We start from the raw sequence: 21664 nt of genomic DNA, 5'->3' as shown, positions 1-21664 counted from the left end.
ACCATAGAGACTTGGAGCCCTGCAGATTCCTGTTATAAGATCTCTGAGGGGTCTCAAATTGGACACCTATGGGAGACAAAGTCCTTGCTTTCTTCCCATTCACTTTCTGAAATTTCTTCTTTACCTTGGGCCAGAATAAGGAGGATCTATCATAAAGGGTGTTGGTGAAGGGCACCTTGAAGTTATCTGCAAAGTTGCAAAGGCAGAGCCAGGCATGATGCTCATGGTAATGCTGGCCATTTCTGCATTGTGTAACAGCCACATGAAAAAACTGGAAATGTTTACCATCATTGCCACATGAGTCTAAACCTCAGGAGTGGCCAGTCTACTCAAAGAGTCCAAACTGTGCTCTGCTAAGTCTCTTTGAAAATAGATATGAATGATGTGGTTCACTGCCTTCCAGGCAAACATGCTAGAGGCCTAAGCATGCTTCCACATTCAGTCCATTGCTTAAGACTCCTTGTTTTTCATATGGACAGCCACTGTATCCTCTGACAGCTCTCTCCTACTGGCTACCATTACAATGTCAGGGTCTATCAGAGGATCCTTTCTTTAATGCTGCTTCTCCTTAAGAGGGTGGAGTACCTATTCTTGATTCATAGGGATAGCCTTAGAGGATTCAGGTTCTCGGCATACTAGTCTGGTGGCCAAATCTATGAGGCAGTTTGCAAAAATATACCACCCAAGAGGTAGACAATGCAGTCTGGATAGTCTCAAACAACACTTACTTATCCTAACATGGTGCCAAGATCCCCTCTGGCACATCATTTCAAGGATTTTGCTGAAATTGGAATTTTCTGGAGACCCTCTCAATCATCCACATCAGTGTCAAAGGTTAAAGACTCCCTAGTGGAGTTGATGTTCCTCCATTTGCATATCCTTTTTCTGGGAATATCTGGAGGGAACTCATCAGAATCCCCAGGGGACTCAGCATGAACCTGGGGAGGTTCATTGAGACTTTTCATTCTGCTCTGCTCAAGGGATGACTGATGAGATGGCTGTAGGTCTGATTGCTAGGTGCCAAGGGGTGCTTCCTATACCATTGAAGGTTCTGTAGTTCTTCAGAGGATGAGGATATCATTCTGTTGAGTGTCTTGATTTCTCATCTCAAGTCTTTCAGCACAGGAGACACTAGATCAGTGTTGTGTCCATCACCCCAAAACTGTATGTAAATGGTATCAAAGATAGGACCGCCAACAATGAAGACCCAGAAGGCTCCAAGATTCAGATCAAAGCCACCACATCAAATGCCAAGGACTCTGACACTGAAAACAGCACCAAACAAGCTTGTGCCAAAGCTAGTACAGAAGGCTCAGTGTGGCATGGTCATCTTCCAGACTCCATTACAGTTGAAGGTCTCTCCATCAAATGAGTTGGATGTACCAAGGTCACAGGATCTTTAGATACAAAGCAGTCAAGCTTCAGTCGAGCTATTAGCAATGAAATTGGCATTTCCAAAGCAAAGACCAAGTAATAAGCTAGAACAGGGAAATGTTAGTCAGGCCATTCCACTCTGGATAAAATAAGGGATGGAATGACACCCATCTCAGACTAAGCCCTCAGAAAAGCCTTTATCAGTCAATCTCAGTCCAAGTCTGAAGGACTGAGGAAAGACTTGGCAGATGTGCAGGAAGATGTGGAAGGAGGACAAGAAGACATAATGCAAGACAACTCTTTCTCAGAAGACTGCTTGCTAGGTACCTTTTCAGAGCTTGGTGCTGGATGACTACCAGCCTTAACTGAATGCTGCTTTTTGATGTAATGGAATGCATCAATGCTGATGCTGCCAGTGAATACAAGGTGTCCTGCCCGAGATGTTTCAGTGTCAAACTGGCGCACAAGTCCTTGTATTTTCTCTTCTTGGCTGCCCTCTCTCTTTCTTTTTCTTTGTTCTGCTCTCTGCACTTTTCTGCTTTCTTATGATTATCTTTAGAAGTTTCTGGGAGAATCAGCCCTTTCAAAAACAAGTTGTTTTCCTTTCTGCAAGGGAGCAAAGGCCAAAGGTGTTGCAGACAGTACAGTCCACCGTTAAGTGTCCTGGCTCCAGGCACACAACACAGAGGTCATGGGTATCCTGGGATGAGATTTTGTGACTATATTGGACACATTAGTTGAAGACGTTTTCCAAGGTGGCAAGCACTGTGGTGGCAGGACAGGTAGCTTTCATCCTTCTAAGTTGGGAACTGCTGATTGAGAGCCCAGTGTCCAAGTGTATTAGTTCTGGTTTAGGCACTTGGGCTTCAGGCCAGTTATTTTACATTAAGAAGGTTCGTGGTCTGCACTCTTGTGGGAGAAGAGGCTGGACTCTGCCCTTCTGAGCTGGGAATTTCTGGTTAAAGGTTTATAGTGCCTGAATATTTGAACTGTATCTTACTGAAATTGGTACACCTTGTTTGCTCTAGCATAGACTAGATCCAGGCCTGCTGAATCTAGCTTTGTTTATATGCTTGTTGTTTGTTTGCTTGTTATTTCCCTGGAAGCTAATTCCACCTAATACGCAACTTCTCAGCTTCTGTGGATCACTAGTGGTATCTGCATTGCTTACTGTACTTATTTCCTTGTTTCACTTGAAAGAAAGTTACTGTTTGTCCGTTTTGCATTTAGTTACTTGTAACACATTGCACTCAAGTTACCTGGCACTTGCTCACTAAAGCAATTATATAAGTCAGCACTAAAATTAAAAGCACTACACCCTCACTCCCCACTGGCCCTTGTTTTCAATTAAGGATTTCCCAATATTATTCTAGCATGTCCAAAGGTCAGTTGTCAATCTCCTCTCCGGTCCAGCTGGTGAATCTGGGAATCTTGAGGCAATGTTATAACTGCCTCATGTACACAGACAACCCTCTCCTCCTCCCACATAACACAAATACTTGCGAGAGATGCAGCTATTTAGCCAAACTGGAGGCTGAGCTCTCTCAACTCAGGACTGGCAAGACCAGACAGGAGGAGAAGGCAACTACACACACCACAAAACCAGCCTCACATAATGTTACCACTCCACTGAATCAAACACATAAACACACAAAGACATACTCGGAGGCTCTGAGTAAAACTTACCTAAACAGCAGAGGCCTCCAAAGCAGACACCCAAACAACTGCTACCTCAAGACACCCCACAAGCAACACATAAACCACAAAAGCAGTGTGCAAAGCAGTCACAGCCCTTAAGGCCAAATACAACACCAAACATACTTGTCATAGGTGACTCCATAGTCAGACACACTGATGTCCCACTCACCAGGCTGAACAAGGAGAGGGTCACAGTAAGCTGCCTATCGGGCGCTAGAATCCGCCACATAACACAAGCACTCGGGTCACTCCACGGCAAGTACAAATATGACACAGTCATTGTCCATGCTGGTGTGAGCGACCTGAGACGTACCTCCCTGGACTACATGAAAAGAGACATAGAGGAGCTCTCTGATTATGTAGCCCAGGCAGGTATGACCCTAACCCTGAGCAGTATCCTTCCTTCACCAAGAATGATGCCACAATATAGAGACAAGATGATCAGCTTTAACAATTGGCTTAATGTCTGGTGTCATTCAAAGGGGATCCAGTGTCTGTCTGCCTGGGATGACATGCTTGACAAGCCACGCTGCTTGAAGGGCGGCTTGCACCTGTCACCCTGGGATTCGGATATTGGCTAAGGCTCTTGCCACCCCCATAGTGCCTTTTTAGGCAAGGCTCAAATTCTAAACCTACCACCCTAGAAAACAAAAATGGGAAGAAACTGAGGGTAATGCTGCTCAATGCCAGAAGTCTAAATCTCAAAATGCACGCACTCGAGGCCCTTCTCAGTATGGAGAACATCGATGTCTATGCTGTAACTGAAACCTGGTTCAAGGCTCCTGAGAGCACCCCGGCACTATTAGGTTTTACCTCATATCATGCGTTCCGGCCCCAAAACCCGGATCACACCACAAAAGGAGGGGGTGTATCCATATTCATAAAGGATACCCACACCTCCAGGTTGGTGGCAACGCCTAAGCTTGAAACCATCCAGGTGCAACTAACCATAGGCAAAACTGCTCTACAAATTGTAGCATGCTACAGGCCACCCTCTCAATCTCAGGAACCCCACACAGCCTTCCTGAAGACACTGGAGGGTATAAATGTATCTCCAAACACCATCATATTGGGTGACTTCAACTACCCGAATATAGACTGGGAAAATTACTCAAGCCCTAACTTTCTAGCCCAATGGTTCCTGGAGTTCATAAATTCAAATGCCATGGAACAGCTAGTCACTGTTCCCACGAGAGGAGAAAATATACTAGATCTCATTGTCACAAACATGGGGACAAAATGCTCCACACCGGAAGTATATCCCTCATTGGTGAGATCTGATCATAAACTAATCTCACTGGAAATCCACATCCCCCCCACCCCAAACAAAAAGACCATAGTGAAGAACTTCTCTAAAGCAAACTTCACACTACTCAAGACTGGTGTGGTATCCTTCAAGGCCCCTGAGCCAGTGGAAACCACAACCCAAGCTGCGGAAGCCCTTACAAATGCCTTCTATGAACACCTCCAGGACTGCATGGATCAGGCAATCCCAAATAAAACCAAGACTCTTTCCACAAAGGGCAAGCGTCCAGTCTGGTGGACCCCAGCCATTAACAAACTTTACAATAAGAGGAGAAAGCTATTACATGATAGAACAAAATCCATAAAAGGGAAGTCACCCCTCATCATTATTAGTAAAAAAATACGAGCACTCATAAAATCAACTAAGGCCAATTTTGAGAGAAAAATTGCCATGGATTCAAAGGACAATCATAAGGCCTTTTTCAGCTATGTTAGGAACCTGGGTGGAAACTCCCAGATATGCTCAGAATTAGTCCAAAATGATACAAAAATCACTGAACCCACAGACATTGCCAACATACTGGCAGACAGGTTCAGTGCAAACTTCACCCCTCTCCCCTAAAGGAGAGATAACTATCCCAGCCGAGTGTAGCCTCCCGGACATCTCAATTGCACAGGTGAAAGCTGCTCTCTCTAAAGCTAAAAACACAGCATCAATGGGACCGGATGGTGTCCCCGGCTGTGTGCTACACGAGCTAAATGAGGAATTAAACCCGCACATAAGGCAGCTGTTTAATCTCAGCCTTACCACAGGATACGTGCCCAAGGAGTGGCGTACGGCAACTGTGGTCCCACTCCACAAAGGCGGCCTCTACGGACCCTGGTAATTACCGCCCCATAAGCTTAACAAGTCTAGTCTGCAAAGCTATGGAGAGGATCATAATGGAGCTCATAAACAAAGATATAGGGGACTTGCAGACATTGGACCTGACCCAGTTTGGCTTTGTCAAGGGAAGATCATGCCTTTTGAACTTGGTCGACTTCTTCGAAACAGTCACCAAGGCCATTGATGAGGGAAAGGCAGTCCATACAGCCTACCTTGACCTTGCAAAGGCTTTCGACACAATACCCCACTCGGGTATTGTAGAAAAACTTACCAGCTTAAATGTAAACCCATATGTCACAAGATGGGTTGCAAACTGGCTTAAGGACAGAACCCACAGGGTTAGAGTTGCTGGTGCTGTGTCAGACTCCAAGCCGGTCACAAGTGGTGTCCCACAGGGCTCAGTCCTTGGCCCCCTATTGTTTGGCATCTACTTCTCAGAAGTACAGGCCAACATGGGAGGACTTTGGCTGACAAAGTTTGCAGACGACTGCAAACTGGGCACCATAATGGAAAGTGCATCGGACACGGATATCCTTCAGAAGGGACTCACGGAAACAGATAGCTGGTGCCAGAGCCATGGCCTGAAGTTAAACACCAAAAAATGTATAGTCATACCCTTCGGGAAAAGCAAGGTAACCCCAAGCTACCATATAGGTGGCAATCCACTAAGCACAGAAGAGGTTATCAGGGACCTGGGGACCCAGGTTGACAGTGGCCTTTCTTTTGACACTCACGTTGCTAAAGTGGTTAGAAAGACCTTCTACATTGCCCACCTGATCATGAAGGGATTCACATCCAGATCTAGTGAGGTCATTGTTCCCCTGTACTCTTCACTTATCAGACCAATGATCGAGTACAATGCCCCATTCGGGATGTATCTCACCCGACATCTGCAGCAATTGGAGAGACCCCAAAAGTTCCTCACCAAAAGGATAAAGGGACTCCTAAATCTGTCATATGCTGCCAGATTGAAGAAACTCCAGCTCTATTCAGTCGCATACCGTCTGCTCAGAGGTGACATGTGCCTGACATACAAGGCCATGTCCAACCCGGAATTAATGGACATGCTCCACCTGAAAAAATCCAAATCCATCAAAACCACTAGAGCAAGCGACTTAAACCTTAGCACGGATATAAATAGGATGTGCTGGAGGGATAGATTTATCACTCAGAGACTCCCTATGCTGTGGAATAAAATCCCGGTCCATGTGATGCAGAGCACCTCGCTGACTCTGTTCAAGAGAAATCTAGACCTGTGGATGGGAGATCGTAGGTTTACCCCGGGAATCATCTCTGTGTCACTGCTGGACAGAGGCACAACAAACTAATGGGCACAGTATTTTTTCATATAAGGGGTGGCGTAAGCCACAAAAATTTGGGCTAGGCTTATAAATGCCTTAGGGCAGATAGCCTAGTATAAACCTATGAACCTATGAACCTAAAATGAAACATATTGTACAAACAAACACAATCTTCAGATACACTAAAGAATTCCAGACAATAAATACTAAATAAATATTATATAAGCTCTAAATAATAAGTTGTAAATAACCACAAAGAGATCAGTACTTAAGATAGAAGGCAGAAGCACTGTAACAGAGTGATAAAACTAAAATCAACAGGGGAGTGACAAGGGGCTGTTCGGCTTCTGTGCATAACATTAGAAAGACCTACAGAGTCCTCAGCAGGTTTAATCGCATTTGCTGTACTTAAACCATATCTGCTGCAATTTCAGCTGTTTTTTACGAGTCTATATTATAAGATCGACGGTTGAAAACATCGAACACCATATGGTCGACACCATATGGTCGATGTCTTCAAACATTGAACTTATAAAAACAACAAAAAAGAAAAAAGTACCCCCCACACCCCCTGCTACTTAAATATACCAACTCCAAGACCGCACTACACTGCAGTAAACGGAAATCTCCCCTTACGGAGATTTCCGTTTACATGTTCAGTGTTGCACTCTTTCATTATTCTCGTGTCGACAATATCAGCTTCGATATTGTCAGCTTTTGAGAATATAATATAGACCCGTTTTTTACTGTGTATTTCCTGTGCTCTGATTCTTGGTTACACTTCTAGTTGCTGTAGTACAGGCTAGACTCAGACCTTCTGAATCTAGTTCTGGTTGTACAGACGGAGCACCAAATCAGGAAATCTTTTGTTGGAGAGGCCCACCTGTGTCCTTGTGGGAGGAGGGTACAGTTTAGACTGATCTAACTGAAGGTTACTGTAACAGGGCTCAGTTTTTGAGCTTTAGGATTAGTTAATTTGCTTCCAACCATTTCCTCTTGTTTGTTATAAAAGCCCTGCATTTGTGTGGGGTTTGCACTAGTTTTAAAGCATGTTTAATCCTATCCACAGCCCCAAAGCTAAACATAACTTTGGGGTAACAGTTCAGCTGTTCATGAGCGAAATGAGAATAATAACTGGAATTTTCACTCTTGCTGTCACTCAACATCACAGCACTAACAGTACAGGTCATGACAATTACTACTTTTAGGACTGTGGTTAGGCTACTTAAAAGGGATCTACTTGAAATAACAATGCATTTTCAGTCAGACTGACTTACTAAAACTACTCTGGGGTCACAATCTAGATAACCTCAATCCAAGCTCTAACCCAAGCCCAGGACCTGGTGTACATTGTGAGCTAATCTACATATACCACAAGCATCATTATAAAAAATTATTACAGAAAATGGGAGATGAGCACAAAAAATGTTTTTGGTCATTCTTCTACATATTAGTGTTGCTGTCACTTTCCAAGAACTTTAAATGACCAGCAGGATCCATTCTGGCACCATGTATTTCTGTCTGTGGTCTCCCTGTTCACTTCCCTGCTCACCACCGCACACCTATGGCACTGTCTAGTGACTGCAGATACTGACTCAGTGGTCAGGCTAACTGCAATTAAAGCTGACAAGTAATCTGGTCAAAGGTTTAATATGAGGCATTAAAGGGGAGCTCTTTCATACTCCACAGCAGAGGAGAGAATTATCAGAAATACTACTGCCCAGCACTGACAAGCTGCACAGTTGCTAAAATTGCATTTCTCCTGCCTTCCCTCACTTGTTGATGTACTGCATGACTGTGGTGCCATTCATCACTGCAGTTCTTATGGTCAGTCAGACTGTCATCATCTCTTTCAAATTTATATATTTTACATGTTTTTTTTTTGTAATGTTTCCGGCTCAGAAGCTGCTAAATTTGAAATAGCCCAGATGAGCTTGCCATGTCAGATATGATGAGGATCTGGCTTGGGGGTGTCAAGAGGCAACCCTGGTTGGTGTCCACATGGGTTACCCACCAAATACATTCCTTCCTTTTGGAAAGAAGAGGTTGTGGATGTTGGAGTTGGAACAAGATGCTCTTCTGGTGCCAGTGAATGTTCTTCATATGTAGCCAAGCTAGTGGTACTACCAGAATGGAAGATGAAATATGGTCTATGGTTGTCAACATCCTCTTTCTTACAGTCTCTTTTCCAATATGTGGCTGATGAATTATGTTTTTAACATTAGAGCGTTCTCTTTGGGAATGAAGAGGAATGAAGATCTTTGCTTTCTCTGTGCCCAGCAAGGCTCCCAGGAGCACATTTTCATCTCTGGTTCCAAGCTGGACCTGGGCAAGTTCATGGTGAACCACAGCTAGTAGAGCTGACATTGCTGTGGCCATTGCTTCATGCATTGCCACTACTAAGGAGGTATGAATCAGGCAAATGTTCATGTATGGACAAACATGCACACCTTTTACTCCCAGATCAGCAAAGTCTGGGGCTGAAAATTTCATGAATACCCCTGGTTGACATCCAGAAGGGGAATGAGGTGATCTGAACATGGTTGTCTGTAACCATGAATACATGGAAGAATTTGTGGTCCCAATGAATTGAAATATATGAATTGTAACCTCGAGGTCCAAGGCAGTTAACAGGGTGCCCTTTCAAATTATCAGTCAAAGCCTTTCAGGGATTCCATCTTGAATTTCTTCACCTCCAGAAATCTATTTGTTCTAGATCCATCCAGAAATGGATTTGCTGGATCATTTCTCACATAAACCCTTCCATTCTTGATGGTATGGACCTTTATCCACTCCCCCCAGAATAATAACTGTCCTATCACCTCCAGTTCCATCTCTAGTGACAACAAGAAATGGTCCTCTGAGAATGGGGGATTCCCAAAAAGGAAAGGGGTTGGAAGCAAGCACTCAACTGTAGCCCTGAGAAACAGAGCTGGATGACAGTCTCTTGCCCAACTGACAGGAAGAAGGGGGAAAAAAGGAGTGCAGGTATGGGAAGGTAATCAGTCTTGCCTGGGAGTTTTCTGTATGCGAGGTTCATTTTCTCCCCTTCCCCTGCTTTGCTGATTCCAATTATCACTGCCAGCCTGTCGGGGCTACTTTTTTGAAAGACCCTTTTCTGTTTGCATTGGTCTACTCTGGTCTATTTCCTACTTAAAGGGTCAGGATTTACTAAGATAATGTCTGCTGTATTTTGTAATGCAGTGAGGGAATATCTGTTTAAATGTTTTCTTTATTTTACCCTGTTTGTTCAAATAATTAAAATTTACTTCAAGGGTATAAAAAAGGAAATATTTATGCAAAAGTACATCCAGAAGCTGACCCTTTTAAATCCTCCAGTAAGAGTTGCGGCCTGACCTATTCATGTCTTTGCAGCACTGTACTAGAAGTCACTGCCCTGCTACAGGCATCCTCTGCAACACAGCCACATTTTATGGCATGCTTACCCATTCTAAATACTGGCTGGATAAGTAGGTGACCTCTTCCTGTGGGGCACCAAAGGTCATGTCCTGAGTTTTTCATAACTTCTGCTTGATGCATCAACATTTTCATATGGCAGTTAATTACTCAAAACATTAGTATTGCTGAGATATACACCTTTTTACAAAACACATCCAGAATCCTGCCTCCTTTGTCATTTAATAATATATTAAGGCCTGGAACCAATATGGACCTTTGGATGCTTCCACAGAAACTACTGCTGGATCAGCTACAAGTCTCTTGCAAAGAATTTTGAATTCCTCCAGCACCATATACAATTAGTCAGGTTTTGTAGAGGTGGGCAGCTGGGAGTTAGGGTTTACTGATATAGTCTTGAGCACAATGTCAAAAAGCTGGGATGACTGGATGAACAGCCAATAATTTCATACCTTCATAGGTGTATATTAAGCTAACAACCACTAGGGCCTGTATAAGCCTAACCAAGCAAATTGGTTTCTCTATCCCTACCAGTTCTAAGTACCTCTTTTTCAAGGTGGAAATTAACTTCCCCTGCTACATAAAATGCTCCATCCTCTGGAGAGCATATATCAGCAAATCTCCATATGGCAAATAACAGTAAATCTCTTTCACTTTCAATAGTAATCAGACTTTGTAGATGACCTCCTGTCTGATAAAAAAAAACCTCTGTGCTACTTGTGAGCTAGCAGTTAGCACAGAAGGTTAAGGCTCTAAGGTTTATGTGAGCTGCATCCTGTGCCCAAGGTACGTGACTTAATTTGTTCAACCTTCATTTGTCTGATGTGTGACACTCAGCAAGTCACTTAACCAAACAGTAATCCTGAGTTACCCAAAAAGCCACAATTTCACTACTGGGCTTACCCAGTGAACAAACAGATAAGATAAAAATAAAACAGAATAATATGCAAATAGTGTATCCAAAGAACACATCCACAGACGTTGAGCCTTAGGAAATAGTCTACTGGTTAGAGTGTCATAACCCATGAAGCAGGTAACTAACACAAATACACTAATTCACTAATTCCTCTCACTACAGGAATTGGAAGGGGTGGACTATTTTTTGTTTTTGTGAGTTGGGGGGACTCTCAACATAGAAGGCTGTGCCAGTAGAAGACTGGCCGCCTGCCAGGAAACCACATGTTCTTCTACAAATGTCTTATAGTCAAACTGCAAAGATGGTTGCCATGGGGGGGGGGGGTGCAATATGCCACAGGATAGGGCAGAGCCTACCTCTTGCTGGTAAGTGGCTACCCCTGGCCTTTTGTGAAGTGGAAACTTATGAAATAACCCCTTAGGGGACTCACACTATTCAACAATATCACCTGTTTCCTATTATTCTGGAAGAACTAGAGTCACCTGAGGAATGCAGCTGTCTTCTGTGGTTGAAAGGGAGTCAATTCAGACCCCTGTGAAGCCTGGGTAACTGCAGAAGTGACTGCAGCTAGTAACAGGAGCCAATTACCTGTTTCCAGAAGGTTGAGTATAACAGGTGACTCCACCAGGTTGTCAGGTTGGGGAAGTACAAGGTTGTTTTTTTCCAATGACTTGCAGACAAAGACCTACGCTGAGACAGTCACTGTGGCCTCTCTCTCTATTTGCTTGCATCCTCACAGTGTTAAGAAATTTGATGTTCAACTATTTTCATCTCTTTTTTCCTGAGATGCCAGACAACAGCTCACCTACTGAAAGATCTGCCTGTATAAATTCTTCTGCTTTTGTTGTGTATGTAGACATTATGGTTCCTATACTACTATGCAAAGCTTGCCTTCTTGAAAGGAGAATGATGTTCACAGCAGGAGTCCTTCACTCACCCCAAGATTAGTACAGGGAATGGAAATCTTTAAATGGAATGTGCCTTCTGCTTTTTTTCCTGAGGAAGTGATGGACCTCAGAAATTTAGTCAAGTCCTTTTCAACACACAATGTCAAATTTGCTAACTGCAGTCACAATATACAGTAAAAAATTCCAAAAGAAGGAAAACTGGGTATTTAACATCTTCTGCCGGAAGCTGCACAATGGATATGGACCACCTATATGCTTTGAACAGTAAAATAAATAAACTGAAGAAAGGGCTCATGTCTAGTTCTCTTAATACTAAATGTTAGTCAAGTGTCAGCCTGGAAGGAGATATGCTCTTGGGAATGGCTGAAGAATGTTTTGTAGGTCAGACTGAAATTTGGATAGCTGGCCTTCTGGAAAATCTCTGAAATGAGGTATAATATAGCAGTGGCTATCCTGATAATAAACACACACATATATATATATATATATATATATATATATATATATATATATATACATACACACACACACACACACACACACACACACACACACACACACACACACACACACACACACACACAAAACAGGAAAAGGTACTTCAAGTAAAGTGGTAAGAAATGCAATGATGTCAAAAACAGTTAAAAAATGCAAGAAGTTCTAGAATAAATAGAAGTAATTAACTTACAAACTGTTAGCAGAAAAGTACAAACAAGCAGGAAGAGGGTAAAAGCAAACAGGTTTGGCAACACTTTCAAAGTTTTAATGTTTCACTGAAAGATGTTCCACTTACTTTATTCTTATTTACTTCCTTAAACTTCCAGGGATCAAAGCAACTGTTTACTTTCTGTAACAAAAGCATGTATTATTATTATTATTATTATTATTACTTTTTGTACTAACATTATCATTATTGATAAACTTATGAAAATTACCACAGTCACATTTTACTAGAGGAAACATAGCAAATACATTAGCGTTTTTACAAAAATTATGAAAATGACAAAGAGTTAAATTTTTTAGTAGATCAAACATTACTCTCTGCAGAAATAGCTGTGATGTGTAACTGCATGCCACTGGTTACGTCTGTTTTTTTTTTTTTTGTAAATGATGTCCCTTTTTTCCTTCACTGACAATGTATCTGTTATTAAGCAATATATGCATTTGTTTTCATTCTTCTAACAGATCGCCGTGCTCCGTGGTTTTCAGCATACTTCCTGCTGCACAGTAACATAGGAACAAAAGAGCAATACTAAGCAAGTGAACACGAGGACCATAACAGGTCTAGCCATATACACTTTTACATAGAAACATTTAAACATTTCTGCATTTAATAATGTTCACCTTCCAAATTGAGCAGGGATGTACATAACAATCCTTTTGTAAATTTGTGTCTACCCATCCAATCATCAAGACTGGCCTTAAAGGCAGTCAAAGTAGTATTTTGTTTGACTTGAAGTGGTAACTTATTCCATAGGCAGTGGTCATTTTTTTTCTGGTGTCTGTGTAAGGCTCACTCCCCCATGGTTACTTAAAAGAAAGGTGAGAGAACACTATTCCAAATACAAAGTAAAGTGTACACAACTTGTAAATAACCACATACATACATACATACATACATACATAAAAAGACAGTTCATAATATTTACAATGATTATGATCTAGCAAATGTTGGCAGATATCTCTATTGTCTGCCTCCCTACAATTTGTAAAGCCTCAGTTCACTGAAACCTCAACCAAATGAAACAAACAGTCAAAGCTTCAGCTTGGTAAAACCTGCAAAAACAGCATTTTCAGCTGTGGGTGACACCCCCCCCCCCCACCAACTCCCATACTCTATTACATATAAATACTGACTCTACATTCACTGAGAAAAATATTAAAAAAGCAAGAATACTGAATCACTGCTGGCATTCAAACAGAAAGTGCAACAGCAGTGACTTACTAAAGGAAAAGTGATCAGGAAGAGCAGCACTGGGGAAGAGAACATTCCAATTAAATCACTGTTAGGATCCCCCCAGACCATATCCATCAAAGTTATATTATTTTAATTACCTAGTAAGAAGTATCCTAATGTAATCTTTAAACACAGAAATACAGTAGGCTAATGGTCACAGAGTCTTTTTAAGTGTAACCATTTGAAATGTTGGGACCTGCTAGAGCAAGTCCTGAAGTGTGAAGACTGAATGGTGTAAAGACTGGACTTGTATATACTAAGTCTGAGACGCCATTTTTTCAGAATAGTCCCTTTTCTCCATGGTATGATGATCTCAGAGTTGGTATATATAAGTTTGAGGTGTGTGGGGGGCTTACTTTCCACCTGAGGCATGGGGTAGTTCAGGGGGACTTCTCCCCTGCAAAAATAAGTTTTCAGGAGAAGAGAGATTTTCAAAATTCGCTCTTGTCCTTTGTTTTTGGTCTTTTTTTTTAGCTTGTCAGCATTTGGCATTTTGAGTGCTACCTTTTTTAAGCCTAGCAGAACTCCCAAGACCTACTTATTCTCTTTAACAGACAGTAACTAGTCAAGTTACAGTTTTGTAGCACATCAGTGTCCTCTGCCCAGTAGAGACATAGGTGTCACCCCTAGGATAAATGTGCAGTTTTCCATTCTTTTGTCCCTATTGTGCTTGAATTGGGTCAGGGAAGCACTTTACTTAACATGGATGGGAAGCCTATTCCAGAGCACAGGAAGCCTTGGTGAGATGTATCTGGTCTCTTCAGCATGTGCTGTTTAGATTGCTAAAAAAGCTTAAAACCCTTAGAGCGATGTTTTTGATACTATTGTTTTTGCATCTATGGAGCAAGTTCATCAGTACAGGGTACCTTAGAAAAGAAAAAACACCTCTTGCTATCACTATTTAGCAAGTATAAATAATAAACTAAAATAAAAAACAAAAAACATGCTATGGACATCATCACAAAACTCAATATTTTAATGACATTTAGTGTTTTTGTCTCATTTCACGAGACTTCCTCAGAATCTAAACTACATCCACCATATACTTGTATTTAAAAGACCTTAAAGTTTTGTAATTCAGGCCCTTGTTATTATGCATTATACATGGTTTCTTTTATTTACTATTTATAATTGTGTTATATTACTGTTATCATTGTTCATCATATTAACTGAATATTTATTATTTGAAAAAAGAACAATAAAGTTTCTTTGAGAAAAAAATAAGACATTAATGTCACATGACACACAATATGAACAACTACCAAGACTGACTAAGAAATGTATGAAAATAAAAAGTCAGCATAAAAATGCATTTAATCAAAGTTAAAAATGATAAAATGCTTGTGGGAAAATGACTTTTCATATTTAGCTGCCTGCATTTTTAACACACTACCAAAAGATAGTGCTTATTAAGCCCAGGCAGCTTTATGGCATTCAACCTTAGTTGCCACACAAGTTCACAATATTCTAATCTAATTTTCCCATGTACCATTCTTGTCACGTCTATCTATCTCCTCAAAAAAGGAAAATGTAAACCTTTTAAAAGCAGGACATTGTAGTGATTGTTTAAACACAGCATTATTTTTGTTACCATTTCTGATATTGTAAACATGTTCACAACTCCTTTTTTTTAATTGCCTTTCAGTTTTGCCTATACCAAAACAAGAACAGGAAGCTTAATGTACCACACTATATGTCTCACAGTTGTAACGGCCTTTACATCCTATAATCCTATCATAACCCTCAATCAGTACACTGGGATCATCCAATATAAATTTACAATATTTGCACAGTTCACATTTAAACATTCTTTTAACGGCAATATTCCCATTTTTAATAATGAACTATCTTTGTCTCTTTCTAAAATCTCTTTAATATTTCTTGCCCTATTAAACACTATAGAGGGCATCTCACCCAATTTTTGCTTTATATCAGCCATTTAGTCCAAATTTCAATTCATTTTAATAACTGATTTTATTCTTTCAGCGTTCCCCAAATAGGGTAATATCACACACAGTCTTTAGGCAAATTAATGAACTACTCTTGTGGTCATTCTCTACCAACATTACATTATTCCCTAATATTGGTAGAAATGTTATACTCTAAGCTTTCTTCACCTTGTTTACTACTTTGTTCCCATACTGCAAAATTATATTGACATAAACAGGTGTATAGACAGTGCCTATCTCTATTCCTGTAAGTCGGTGAAAAAACTCTGCCTCAAAAAAATGTATTTTAAATCTATCTCCATAAATTCCACAATTTGTTCATTTCAGCATTAGATAAGTTATACCACATATCTAAATTTCAGAAAACCATTCCAATCCCTCCACATCTGATATTACCAAAAATAAACTAATAATATCAATAGTAACTAAAAGGAATCTCTGTTCATATTGGACAAATGTCAAATTTTGTAAAAAAAAAAAAAATCCAACAGTCTTTTGAAATACACTTATTATTATTTAAAATATTCTTTGTTTTCCTATGTAAACTGCTAAGGGTTCTGTCTTTGATCACTCTGCTGCTACAGTCAGACTCAAAGAGAGACTTGAAGGATCCTTTTGCCCTTTTGGGATCCTAAAAAACACTGAAACAAAAGGATTTTTGACATTCAAAAGATGACTATGAATTTTTGTAATGGTCTCTTGCATTAAATCATTGAACACATAGTTATTAATCCTAGAATAAGCAATAAAAACTTCCACTTCTATAAATATTTTCATATGTCGCATCATTAGATAAAATCAAATGTATTTTATCTATACAATTTAATAAATCCATCAATACTACTCCCTCACCATTGTCTGGTTTCACATTTATTATTTATTTATTTGTTTGTTTGTTTGTTTGTTATTTGTTAACTGAGTTAGTCCAGCTGGGCCACAAAAAGCCTTTTCAGTGGAGACCCGAGGAGAAAAGCTCCAAAAATGCCAAAAATGTACACAGTTTCAGAAACAGTAAAAATCAAGATTAAAATTACAGAAAATACACAGCTGAACAAATACAAATACACACTTGCTTACCAGATTGGTCCTGTACAATTATTAATTCACAAACTCATAAAAGGATTATACAAAAGTCAATGGTAGAGCCACACAATAACATAATAAATGTATATAAAATGCTCTGGTAGATTATGAGTCACAGAGTCAGTTCTGAGAAAAAAAACAGAGATGAAATATTTATGTAAGTACAGTGCAAGATCATAGCCTGCACTTCAGAGGTACTAAGTTTAGTAGTTAACATGGTAGGACACAGGCTGGATTTTACAAAGGTGACTTACAGTACAGCTAAAGATAAGTTTCATTGCCTGCAAGAGTAAATATTATCTACAGTGCACTGAGATATAAGTTTTTAGGTATGGGGTGATTAGACTGGGTCCTGGCATGGGCAGGTGTTAGTGTTTGCAAGGAAGGTTTTCAGTTCTAGTTTGAAGCTGTTAATGGCTTTGATATGATGGATTTTTTTTGGGGGGGGATTCTTTTCCAGGCTTGGGAAACTGTGCTTTTGTAAAGCAGTTTGCCTATGTTCTTATTAGGGTTGTAAGTGTTGAGAAGGAGTTGATCGGAACTACAGAGGGAGTGAATAGGAGTATAGATGGATACTAGAGAAACAAGGGAAGGGCAGTCAAAAGGTTTACTGATTAAGGAGTGAGTGAATTGAAGGTGGGATAGAAGTAATAGTTGGGAATTCAAGCCACTGTAGTTGTATTAGTGCAATAAAATGGTGAGACTTGTAAGGCTGGTTGCTGGCAAATCTGGCAACTTTATTGTATGTTTGTTCTAGTTTGGAGATTAAGTTAGATTGTAGGTGTGTAAGTATTGGAGAGACATAAAGAAGGCATGGAAGAAGGAATGCTTGTGCTAGTGGAGTTTTGGATTTGGAAGATAATAATTTTTTGTTTCTATAAAGCAGTCCCATTTTCTGATGTGTCTTTTTAATACACTGTTGAATGTGTAGGTCAATTTTCAATTGGTCATCAATTGTGATGCCCAGGAGATTTACATGTGAGTCAGTCTTAATAATGGTGTTGTCAGCAGATGAGATGGTGAAGGTGGATTTTTGATGGGAGAGAGATTTAGGAATGAAGATTTTTTTAGGGTTTAGGATGAACTGATTATCGGAGAAACACTTTTTGATGGTGAGAAATGCATTCTGAGTAACAGAATGGAGGTTAGTGATGTTATCAGAGCAGGAGATAAGAGCAGAGTTGTCAGCATACTGTATCAGGAAAGAGGAGGAGCAAGATGACACAGGTTGTTAGTAACGATGCTGAAAAGAAGAGATCTAAGAATAGAGCCTTGGAGGACACCTGTCTGGATAGGTAAGAAAGGGGAGAAGGTTTGCCATCTGACAGAATGTAGTCCATTGGTTAGGTAGCTGGAGAATCAGAGAATAGTAGAGGAAGAGAGGTTGAGCTCAGATAGTTTGGTTTAGTAGCTTAGAGTGTGATACAGTATCGAAGGCTTTAGAGAGGTCTAGAAAGAGGCAATAAATCATTTATTGCCTCTAGCCTCTTCAACAGTGTATATGAAAGATGGTAGGTCTGTAGATGTGATTTTGCCTAAAGCGATGTAGAGTGGGGGTCAGAAGATTTTCCTGGATTAAGTATTTAAGAAGCTGCTTGTGTATGCATCTTTCCAGGATCCTTGAGAGTAAACTAAAACAATGAGTAACAAGGTCACACAGAAAAAAAACAATCAGCAAAAACTAAAAGAAAAACCCAGCCAAGCTAAATTTTCCACTGTGTGACTCCCTAAAACCTCTTGTATTAGAGGTAACATGGGATATATACAAATGACAAGAGGTTTTAAGGAATCACACAGTGGAAAATTTAGTTTGGCTGTGTTTTTCTTTTAGGATCCTTGAGAGTGGCGAAAAAATTGCTGTCGCTCTGAAGTTAGATGGTTCAGTGGAGTTTTCTCCTTTATGTACAGGCATGGTGTAGAAAGATTTCCAGATGTCAGGGACAGCAGATGCCTGGATTAATCTATTTACAAGTATTGATATGGGATAGGCTATAGAGTGGCCTGCAAGTTTTAGGAAGAGGGGGGTAGGTTATCTGTGGATGGAGAGCATGGTTTAAGTTTAGAAGAAGAGCCTTTATAAAAGCAGTGGGGACTGGTTTCAGAGAGAAGGAGGTGCTATTCGTAGAAGTTGAGGGGGTGGTATTGGCAGAAGTCGAGAGGATGGGGGGAGGATTGTTATTATGCTCAGTATGGATTAGTTTGCAAATAGAATCAATAAAGTAAGTATTAAGCAGTGTGACCATTTCTTGAGGAGTGTTATTTGGGTAGGGGTTGGGGATAGTAGGGACCCCACGGTGCAGGATTTTGTTAATGGTTTGGCAGAATTTTTGGGGGTTTGAGTGGTGGAATGATCGGGCATCTTGGTAGAATTTAAACTTGCCTTTGTTGATTTGCTTTTTAGTAAGGTTTCTAAATTCTTTATATTTTGGAGTAACATGGAGGATTTAGTTTTAAGCCATTGATTCCATACACTATCTCTTTTATGCAAAAGGGCGCCAGCATCTTTTGTAAGACAGGGGATGTGGATAGCTTTTATTCTAATTTTTCTTAGAGGAGCAAATGAGTTGATTATATTAAGGAAAATGTGGTTGAAATTCAGTAGAGCATTATTGAGGGGAAGATGTCAGATGTAGGACCAGTTAACTAATGACAGCTGATTATTAAAGGTTTCTGCATCAAAGACAGAAAGGTTGAGTCATTCTTCTAGGAATGTGGAGAGACTGTCTATGTACAGAGACAGGGAGATGGTCACTCAGGGAATCAGAAAGTGTCCCAGGGTTTTGGTAAAGGTTAGGATTGAAAGTAAGAATCCAGTCAGTGATGAAGCTGTTACTGTTGATTTTGTTAAAGCGAGTGGGTGTTGTAATTAGTTGTTGGAAGCCATGGAGGATGATGCTAAGATTTGGAGCGTTAGCTGAAAGTTTTATCCATAATTGTTGACATCAGCAAGGACAATAGCCTCATAGGATATATGGAGTGGGATCCATGACAGGCTAGGTTCTAAGATAGGGATGTTATTTCCAGATGAAATATAGATGATTAGTATGGCAAATTTATTGTGGGGGTTTAAATGACAATTGAGGATGAGCAGCTCAGCTGAGTGGAAGTCTTGGAGTGTTATAGAGAGTGGGGTTAAGTTGAGTTGCTCTGTGTATAGGATTTCCACCCCTTCCTCCTTTTTGGAGATTCTATCTTGGTGGTAAATATTACAGCTGTGAGGTAAGATTTTGTTGTTAGAAATATGAGGTTTTAGCCATGTTTCAGACAGGGTTAAGATGTGTGGTGAGCAGTGGGCTATCCAAGAGTGCAGCACAGTGATTTTATTAGGTAGATGTTGAATATTTATTGAGTAGATGGAGATGTTTGGTAGTGAGGGAGGGGGGGGGGGTTTAGTGAAACGTATGAGAGGAGGTAGAGGGGGTGAGGAGAAGTGGGGAGGGGGCAGGATTGGGATGAATATCCCCATCTGGTAGAAGAGTTTTTGTTAGTTTGGTATGGTAAAAGTAGTAAATAAAGGATCTGTACTTGAGTTTGAGTGGGGTAGGATTGGGACTGGTTATTTTGATTTTATGAAGTTCAATGTAGGAGATATTATATAATGATGAAGAGATTGAAAGGGGAAGGTATATATGGGTTGTTGAGTAAGGGAGTGACTATAAGAGAAGGTTGTGGGTAGTTGAGTTTAATGTGATAGGAGGTAAAGAGTGGAAGGAAAAACAGAAAGGGGGTTGTAAGGTAGAGTTGGAGCATAATGAGAGAGGATGATACTGTGAGAAAAAAAATCAGTAGTGAGATAAAAGTTGTTATGGGAGTTTGAAAGAGATGAGGAAGGGACAATGAGTAAGGGGTAATAGAGTGACAAAGAAAGTTACAGAGTTGGGAATGTGTTAAGTTATAGAGAGTGTGGGTCATTAGGTGGTGAGTAAGGGGCATTGTTACTGAAATTGAGAGGAGTTGGAAAGAGAACGCGTTGCAAAATGGAGGACATAATTTAATTGGTGAATTGGTTTGAGTGGGTGGGGCTAAGTTGGGGAGGTGGAGGGTATAAAGCTAGAGTAAGTGGGGTAGGTGGGAATGGGGTGGGGGTAGGGGAGTGGGTAGAACGTGGCCAATAGTAGTGTTTCAGAAGCAATCAGTGAGCCGGACAATGGTAAGTCAATTCAGTTCTGAAGTTTAACACAATAATTCTGAAAACTGTGTAAATGTTTTCTTTCTGTTTTTATACTTGACTTTATTAAGACCTGGTAATATTATCATGACCTGGAAAGACCTGTAAATGTTTTCTTTCTTTTTTTATACTTTACTTTATTAAGACCTGGTAAGGTAATTCTCACTTTTAGTCAGATTAGATTTTCACTGTGATCAAATATCAGCAATAGCTCTAAGTACTTGTGTAGGCTAAGGGGACTTATGCTAGTAGGGGTCCCAGTAGTGTGCATGCCAGAGTCAAGCAACAACAAAAGATAATATAGTGCATACAGTTAAAGCTAAAAAGACTTGTAGACGTACATCATATGTTCTTAGGGTATTTTGCTTGTTGTTTCTCTCTAAGGCTGATGCCACGATTAGAGGGGTCCAACAAAAAGTAATTTAGTTTGGGATCTGTGTTGCTCGTTATGCAGTATGTAAAGGAAACCACAAGTTCTTAGGGTATTTTGCTTGTTGTTTCAACCTAATGTTGATGCTGCAATTGGAGTGGTCCAGCAAAAGGTAGTTTAGTTCTGGAGTGGCACTGCTCTTTATGCAGTATGTAAAGGAAACCACAAGTTTTTAGGGTATTTTGCTTGTTGTTTCTTTCTAAGGTTGATGCCATGATTGGAGGGGTCCAGCAAAAGGAAGTTTAGTTTGGGAGTCATGTTGCTCTTTATGCAGTGTGTAAAGGAAATAGCAGGCACACCACTGGGAGACACCAAAATCAGCTGGGATAGTT

The 21664-nt window shown here is 40.4% G+C and overlaps 1 protein-coding gene across 1 annotated transcript in view; it reads right to left on the bottom strand.

Moving 5' to 3' along the window:
• Positions 1 to 21664, bottom strand: part of LOC122808259 — a 189455-nt gene that overhangs the window by 50825 nt on the left and 116966 nt on the right. Inside the window, exon 2 of the mRNA XM_044079226.1 lies at positions 12539 to 12592. Within this exon, the coding sequence (XP_043935161.1) occupies positions 12539 to 12592 (54 nt within the window). The remainder of the gene's footprint in view (positions 1 to 12538; positions 12593 to 21664) is intronic.

The sequence above is a fragment of the Protopterus annectens genome, chromosome 1.part1, assembly GCF_019279795.1.
Source record: "Protopterus annectens isolate FY-2018-M chromosome 1.part1, PAN1.0, whole genome shotgun sequence".
Classification (NCBI taxonomy): domain Eukaryota; kingdom Metazoa; phylum Chordata; order Ceratodontiformes; family Protopteridae; genus Protopterus; species Protopterus annectens.
This window is presented reverse-complemented; position numbering and strand designations above follow the sequence as displayed.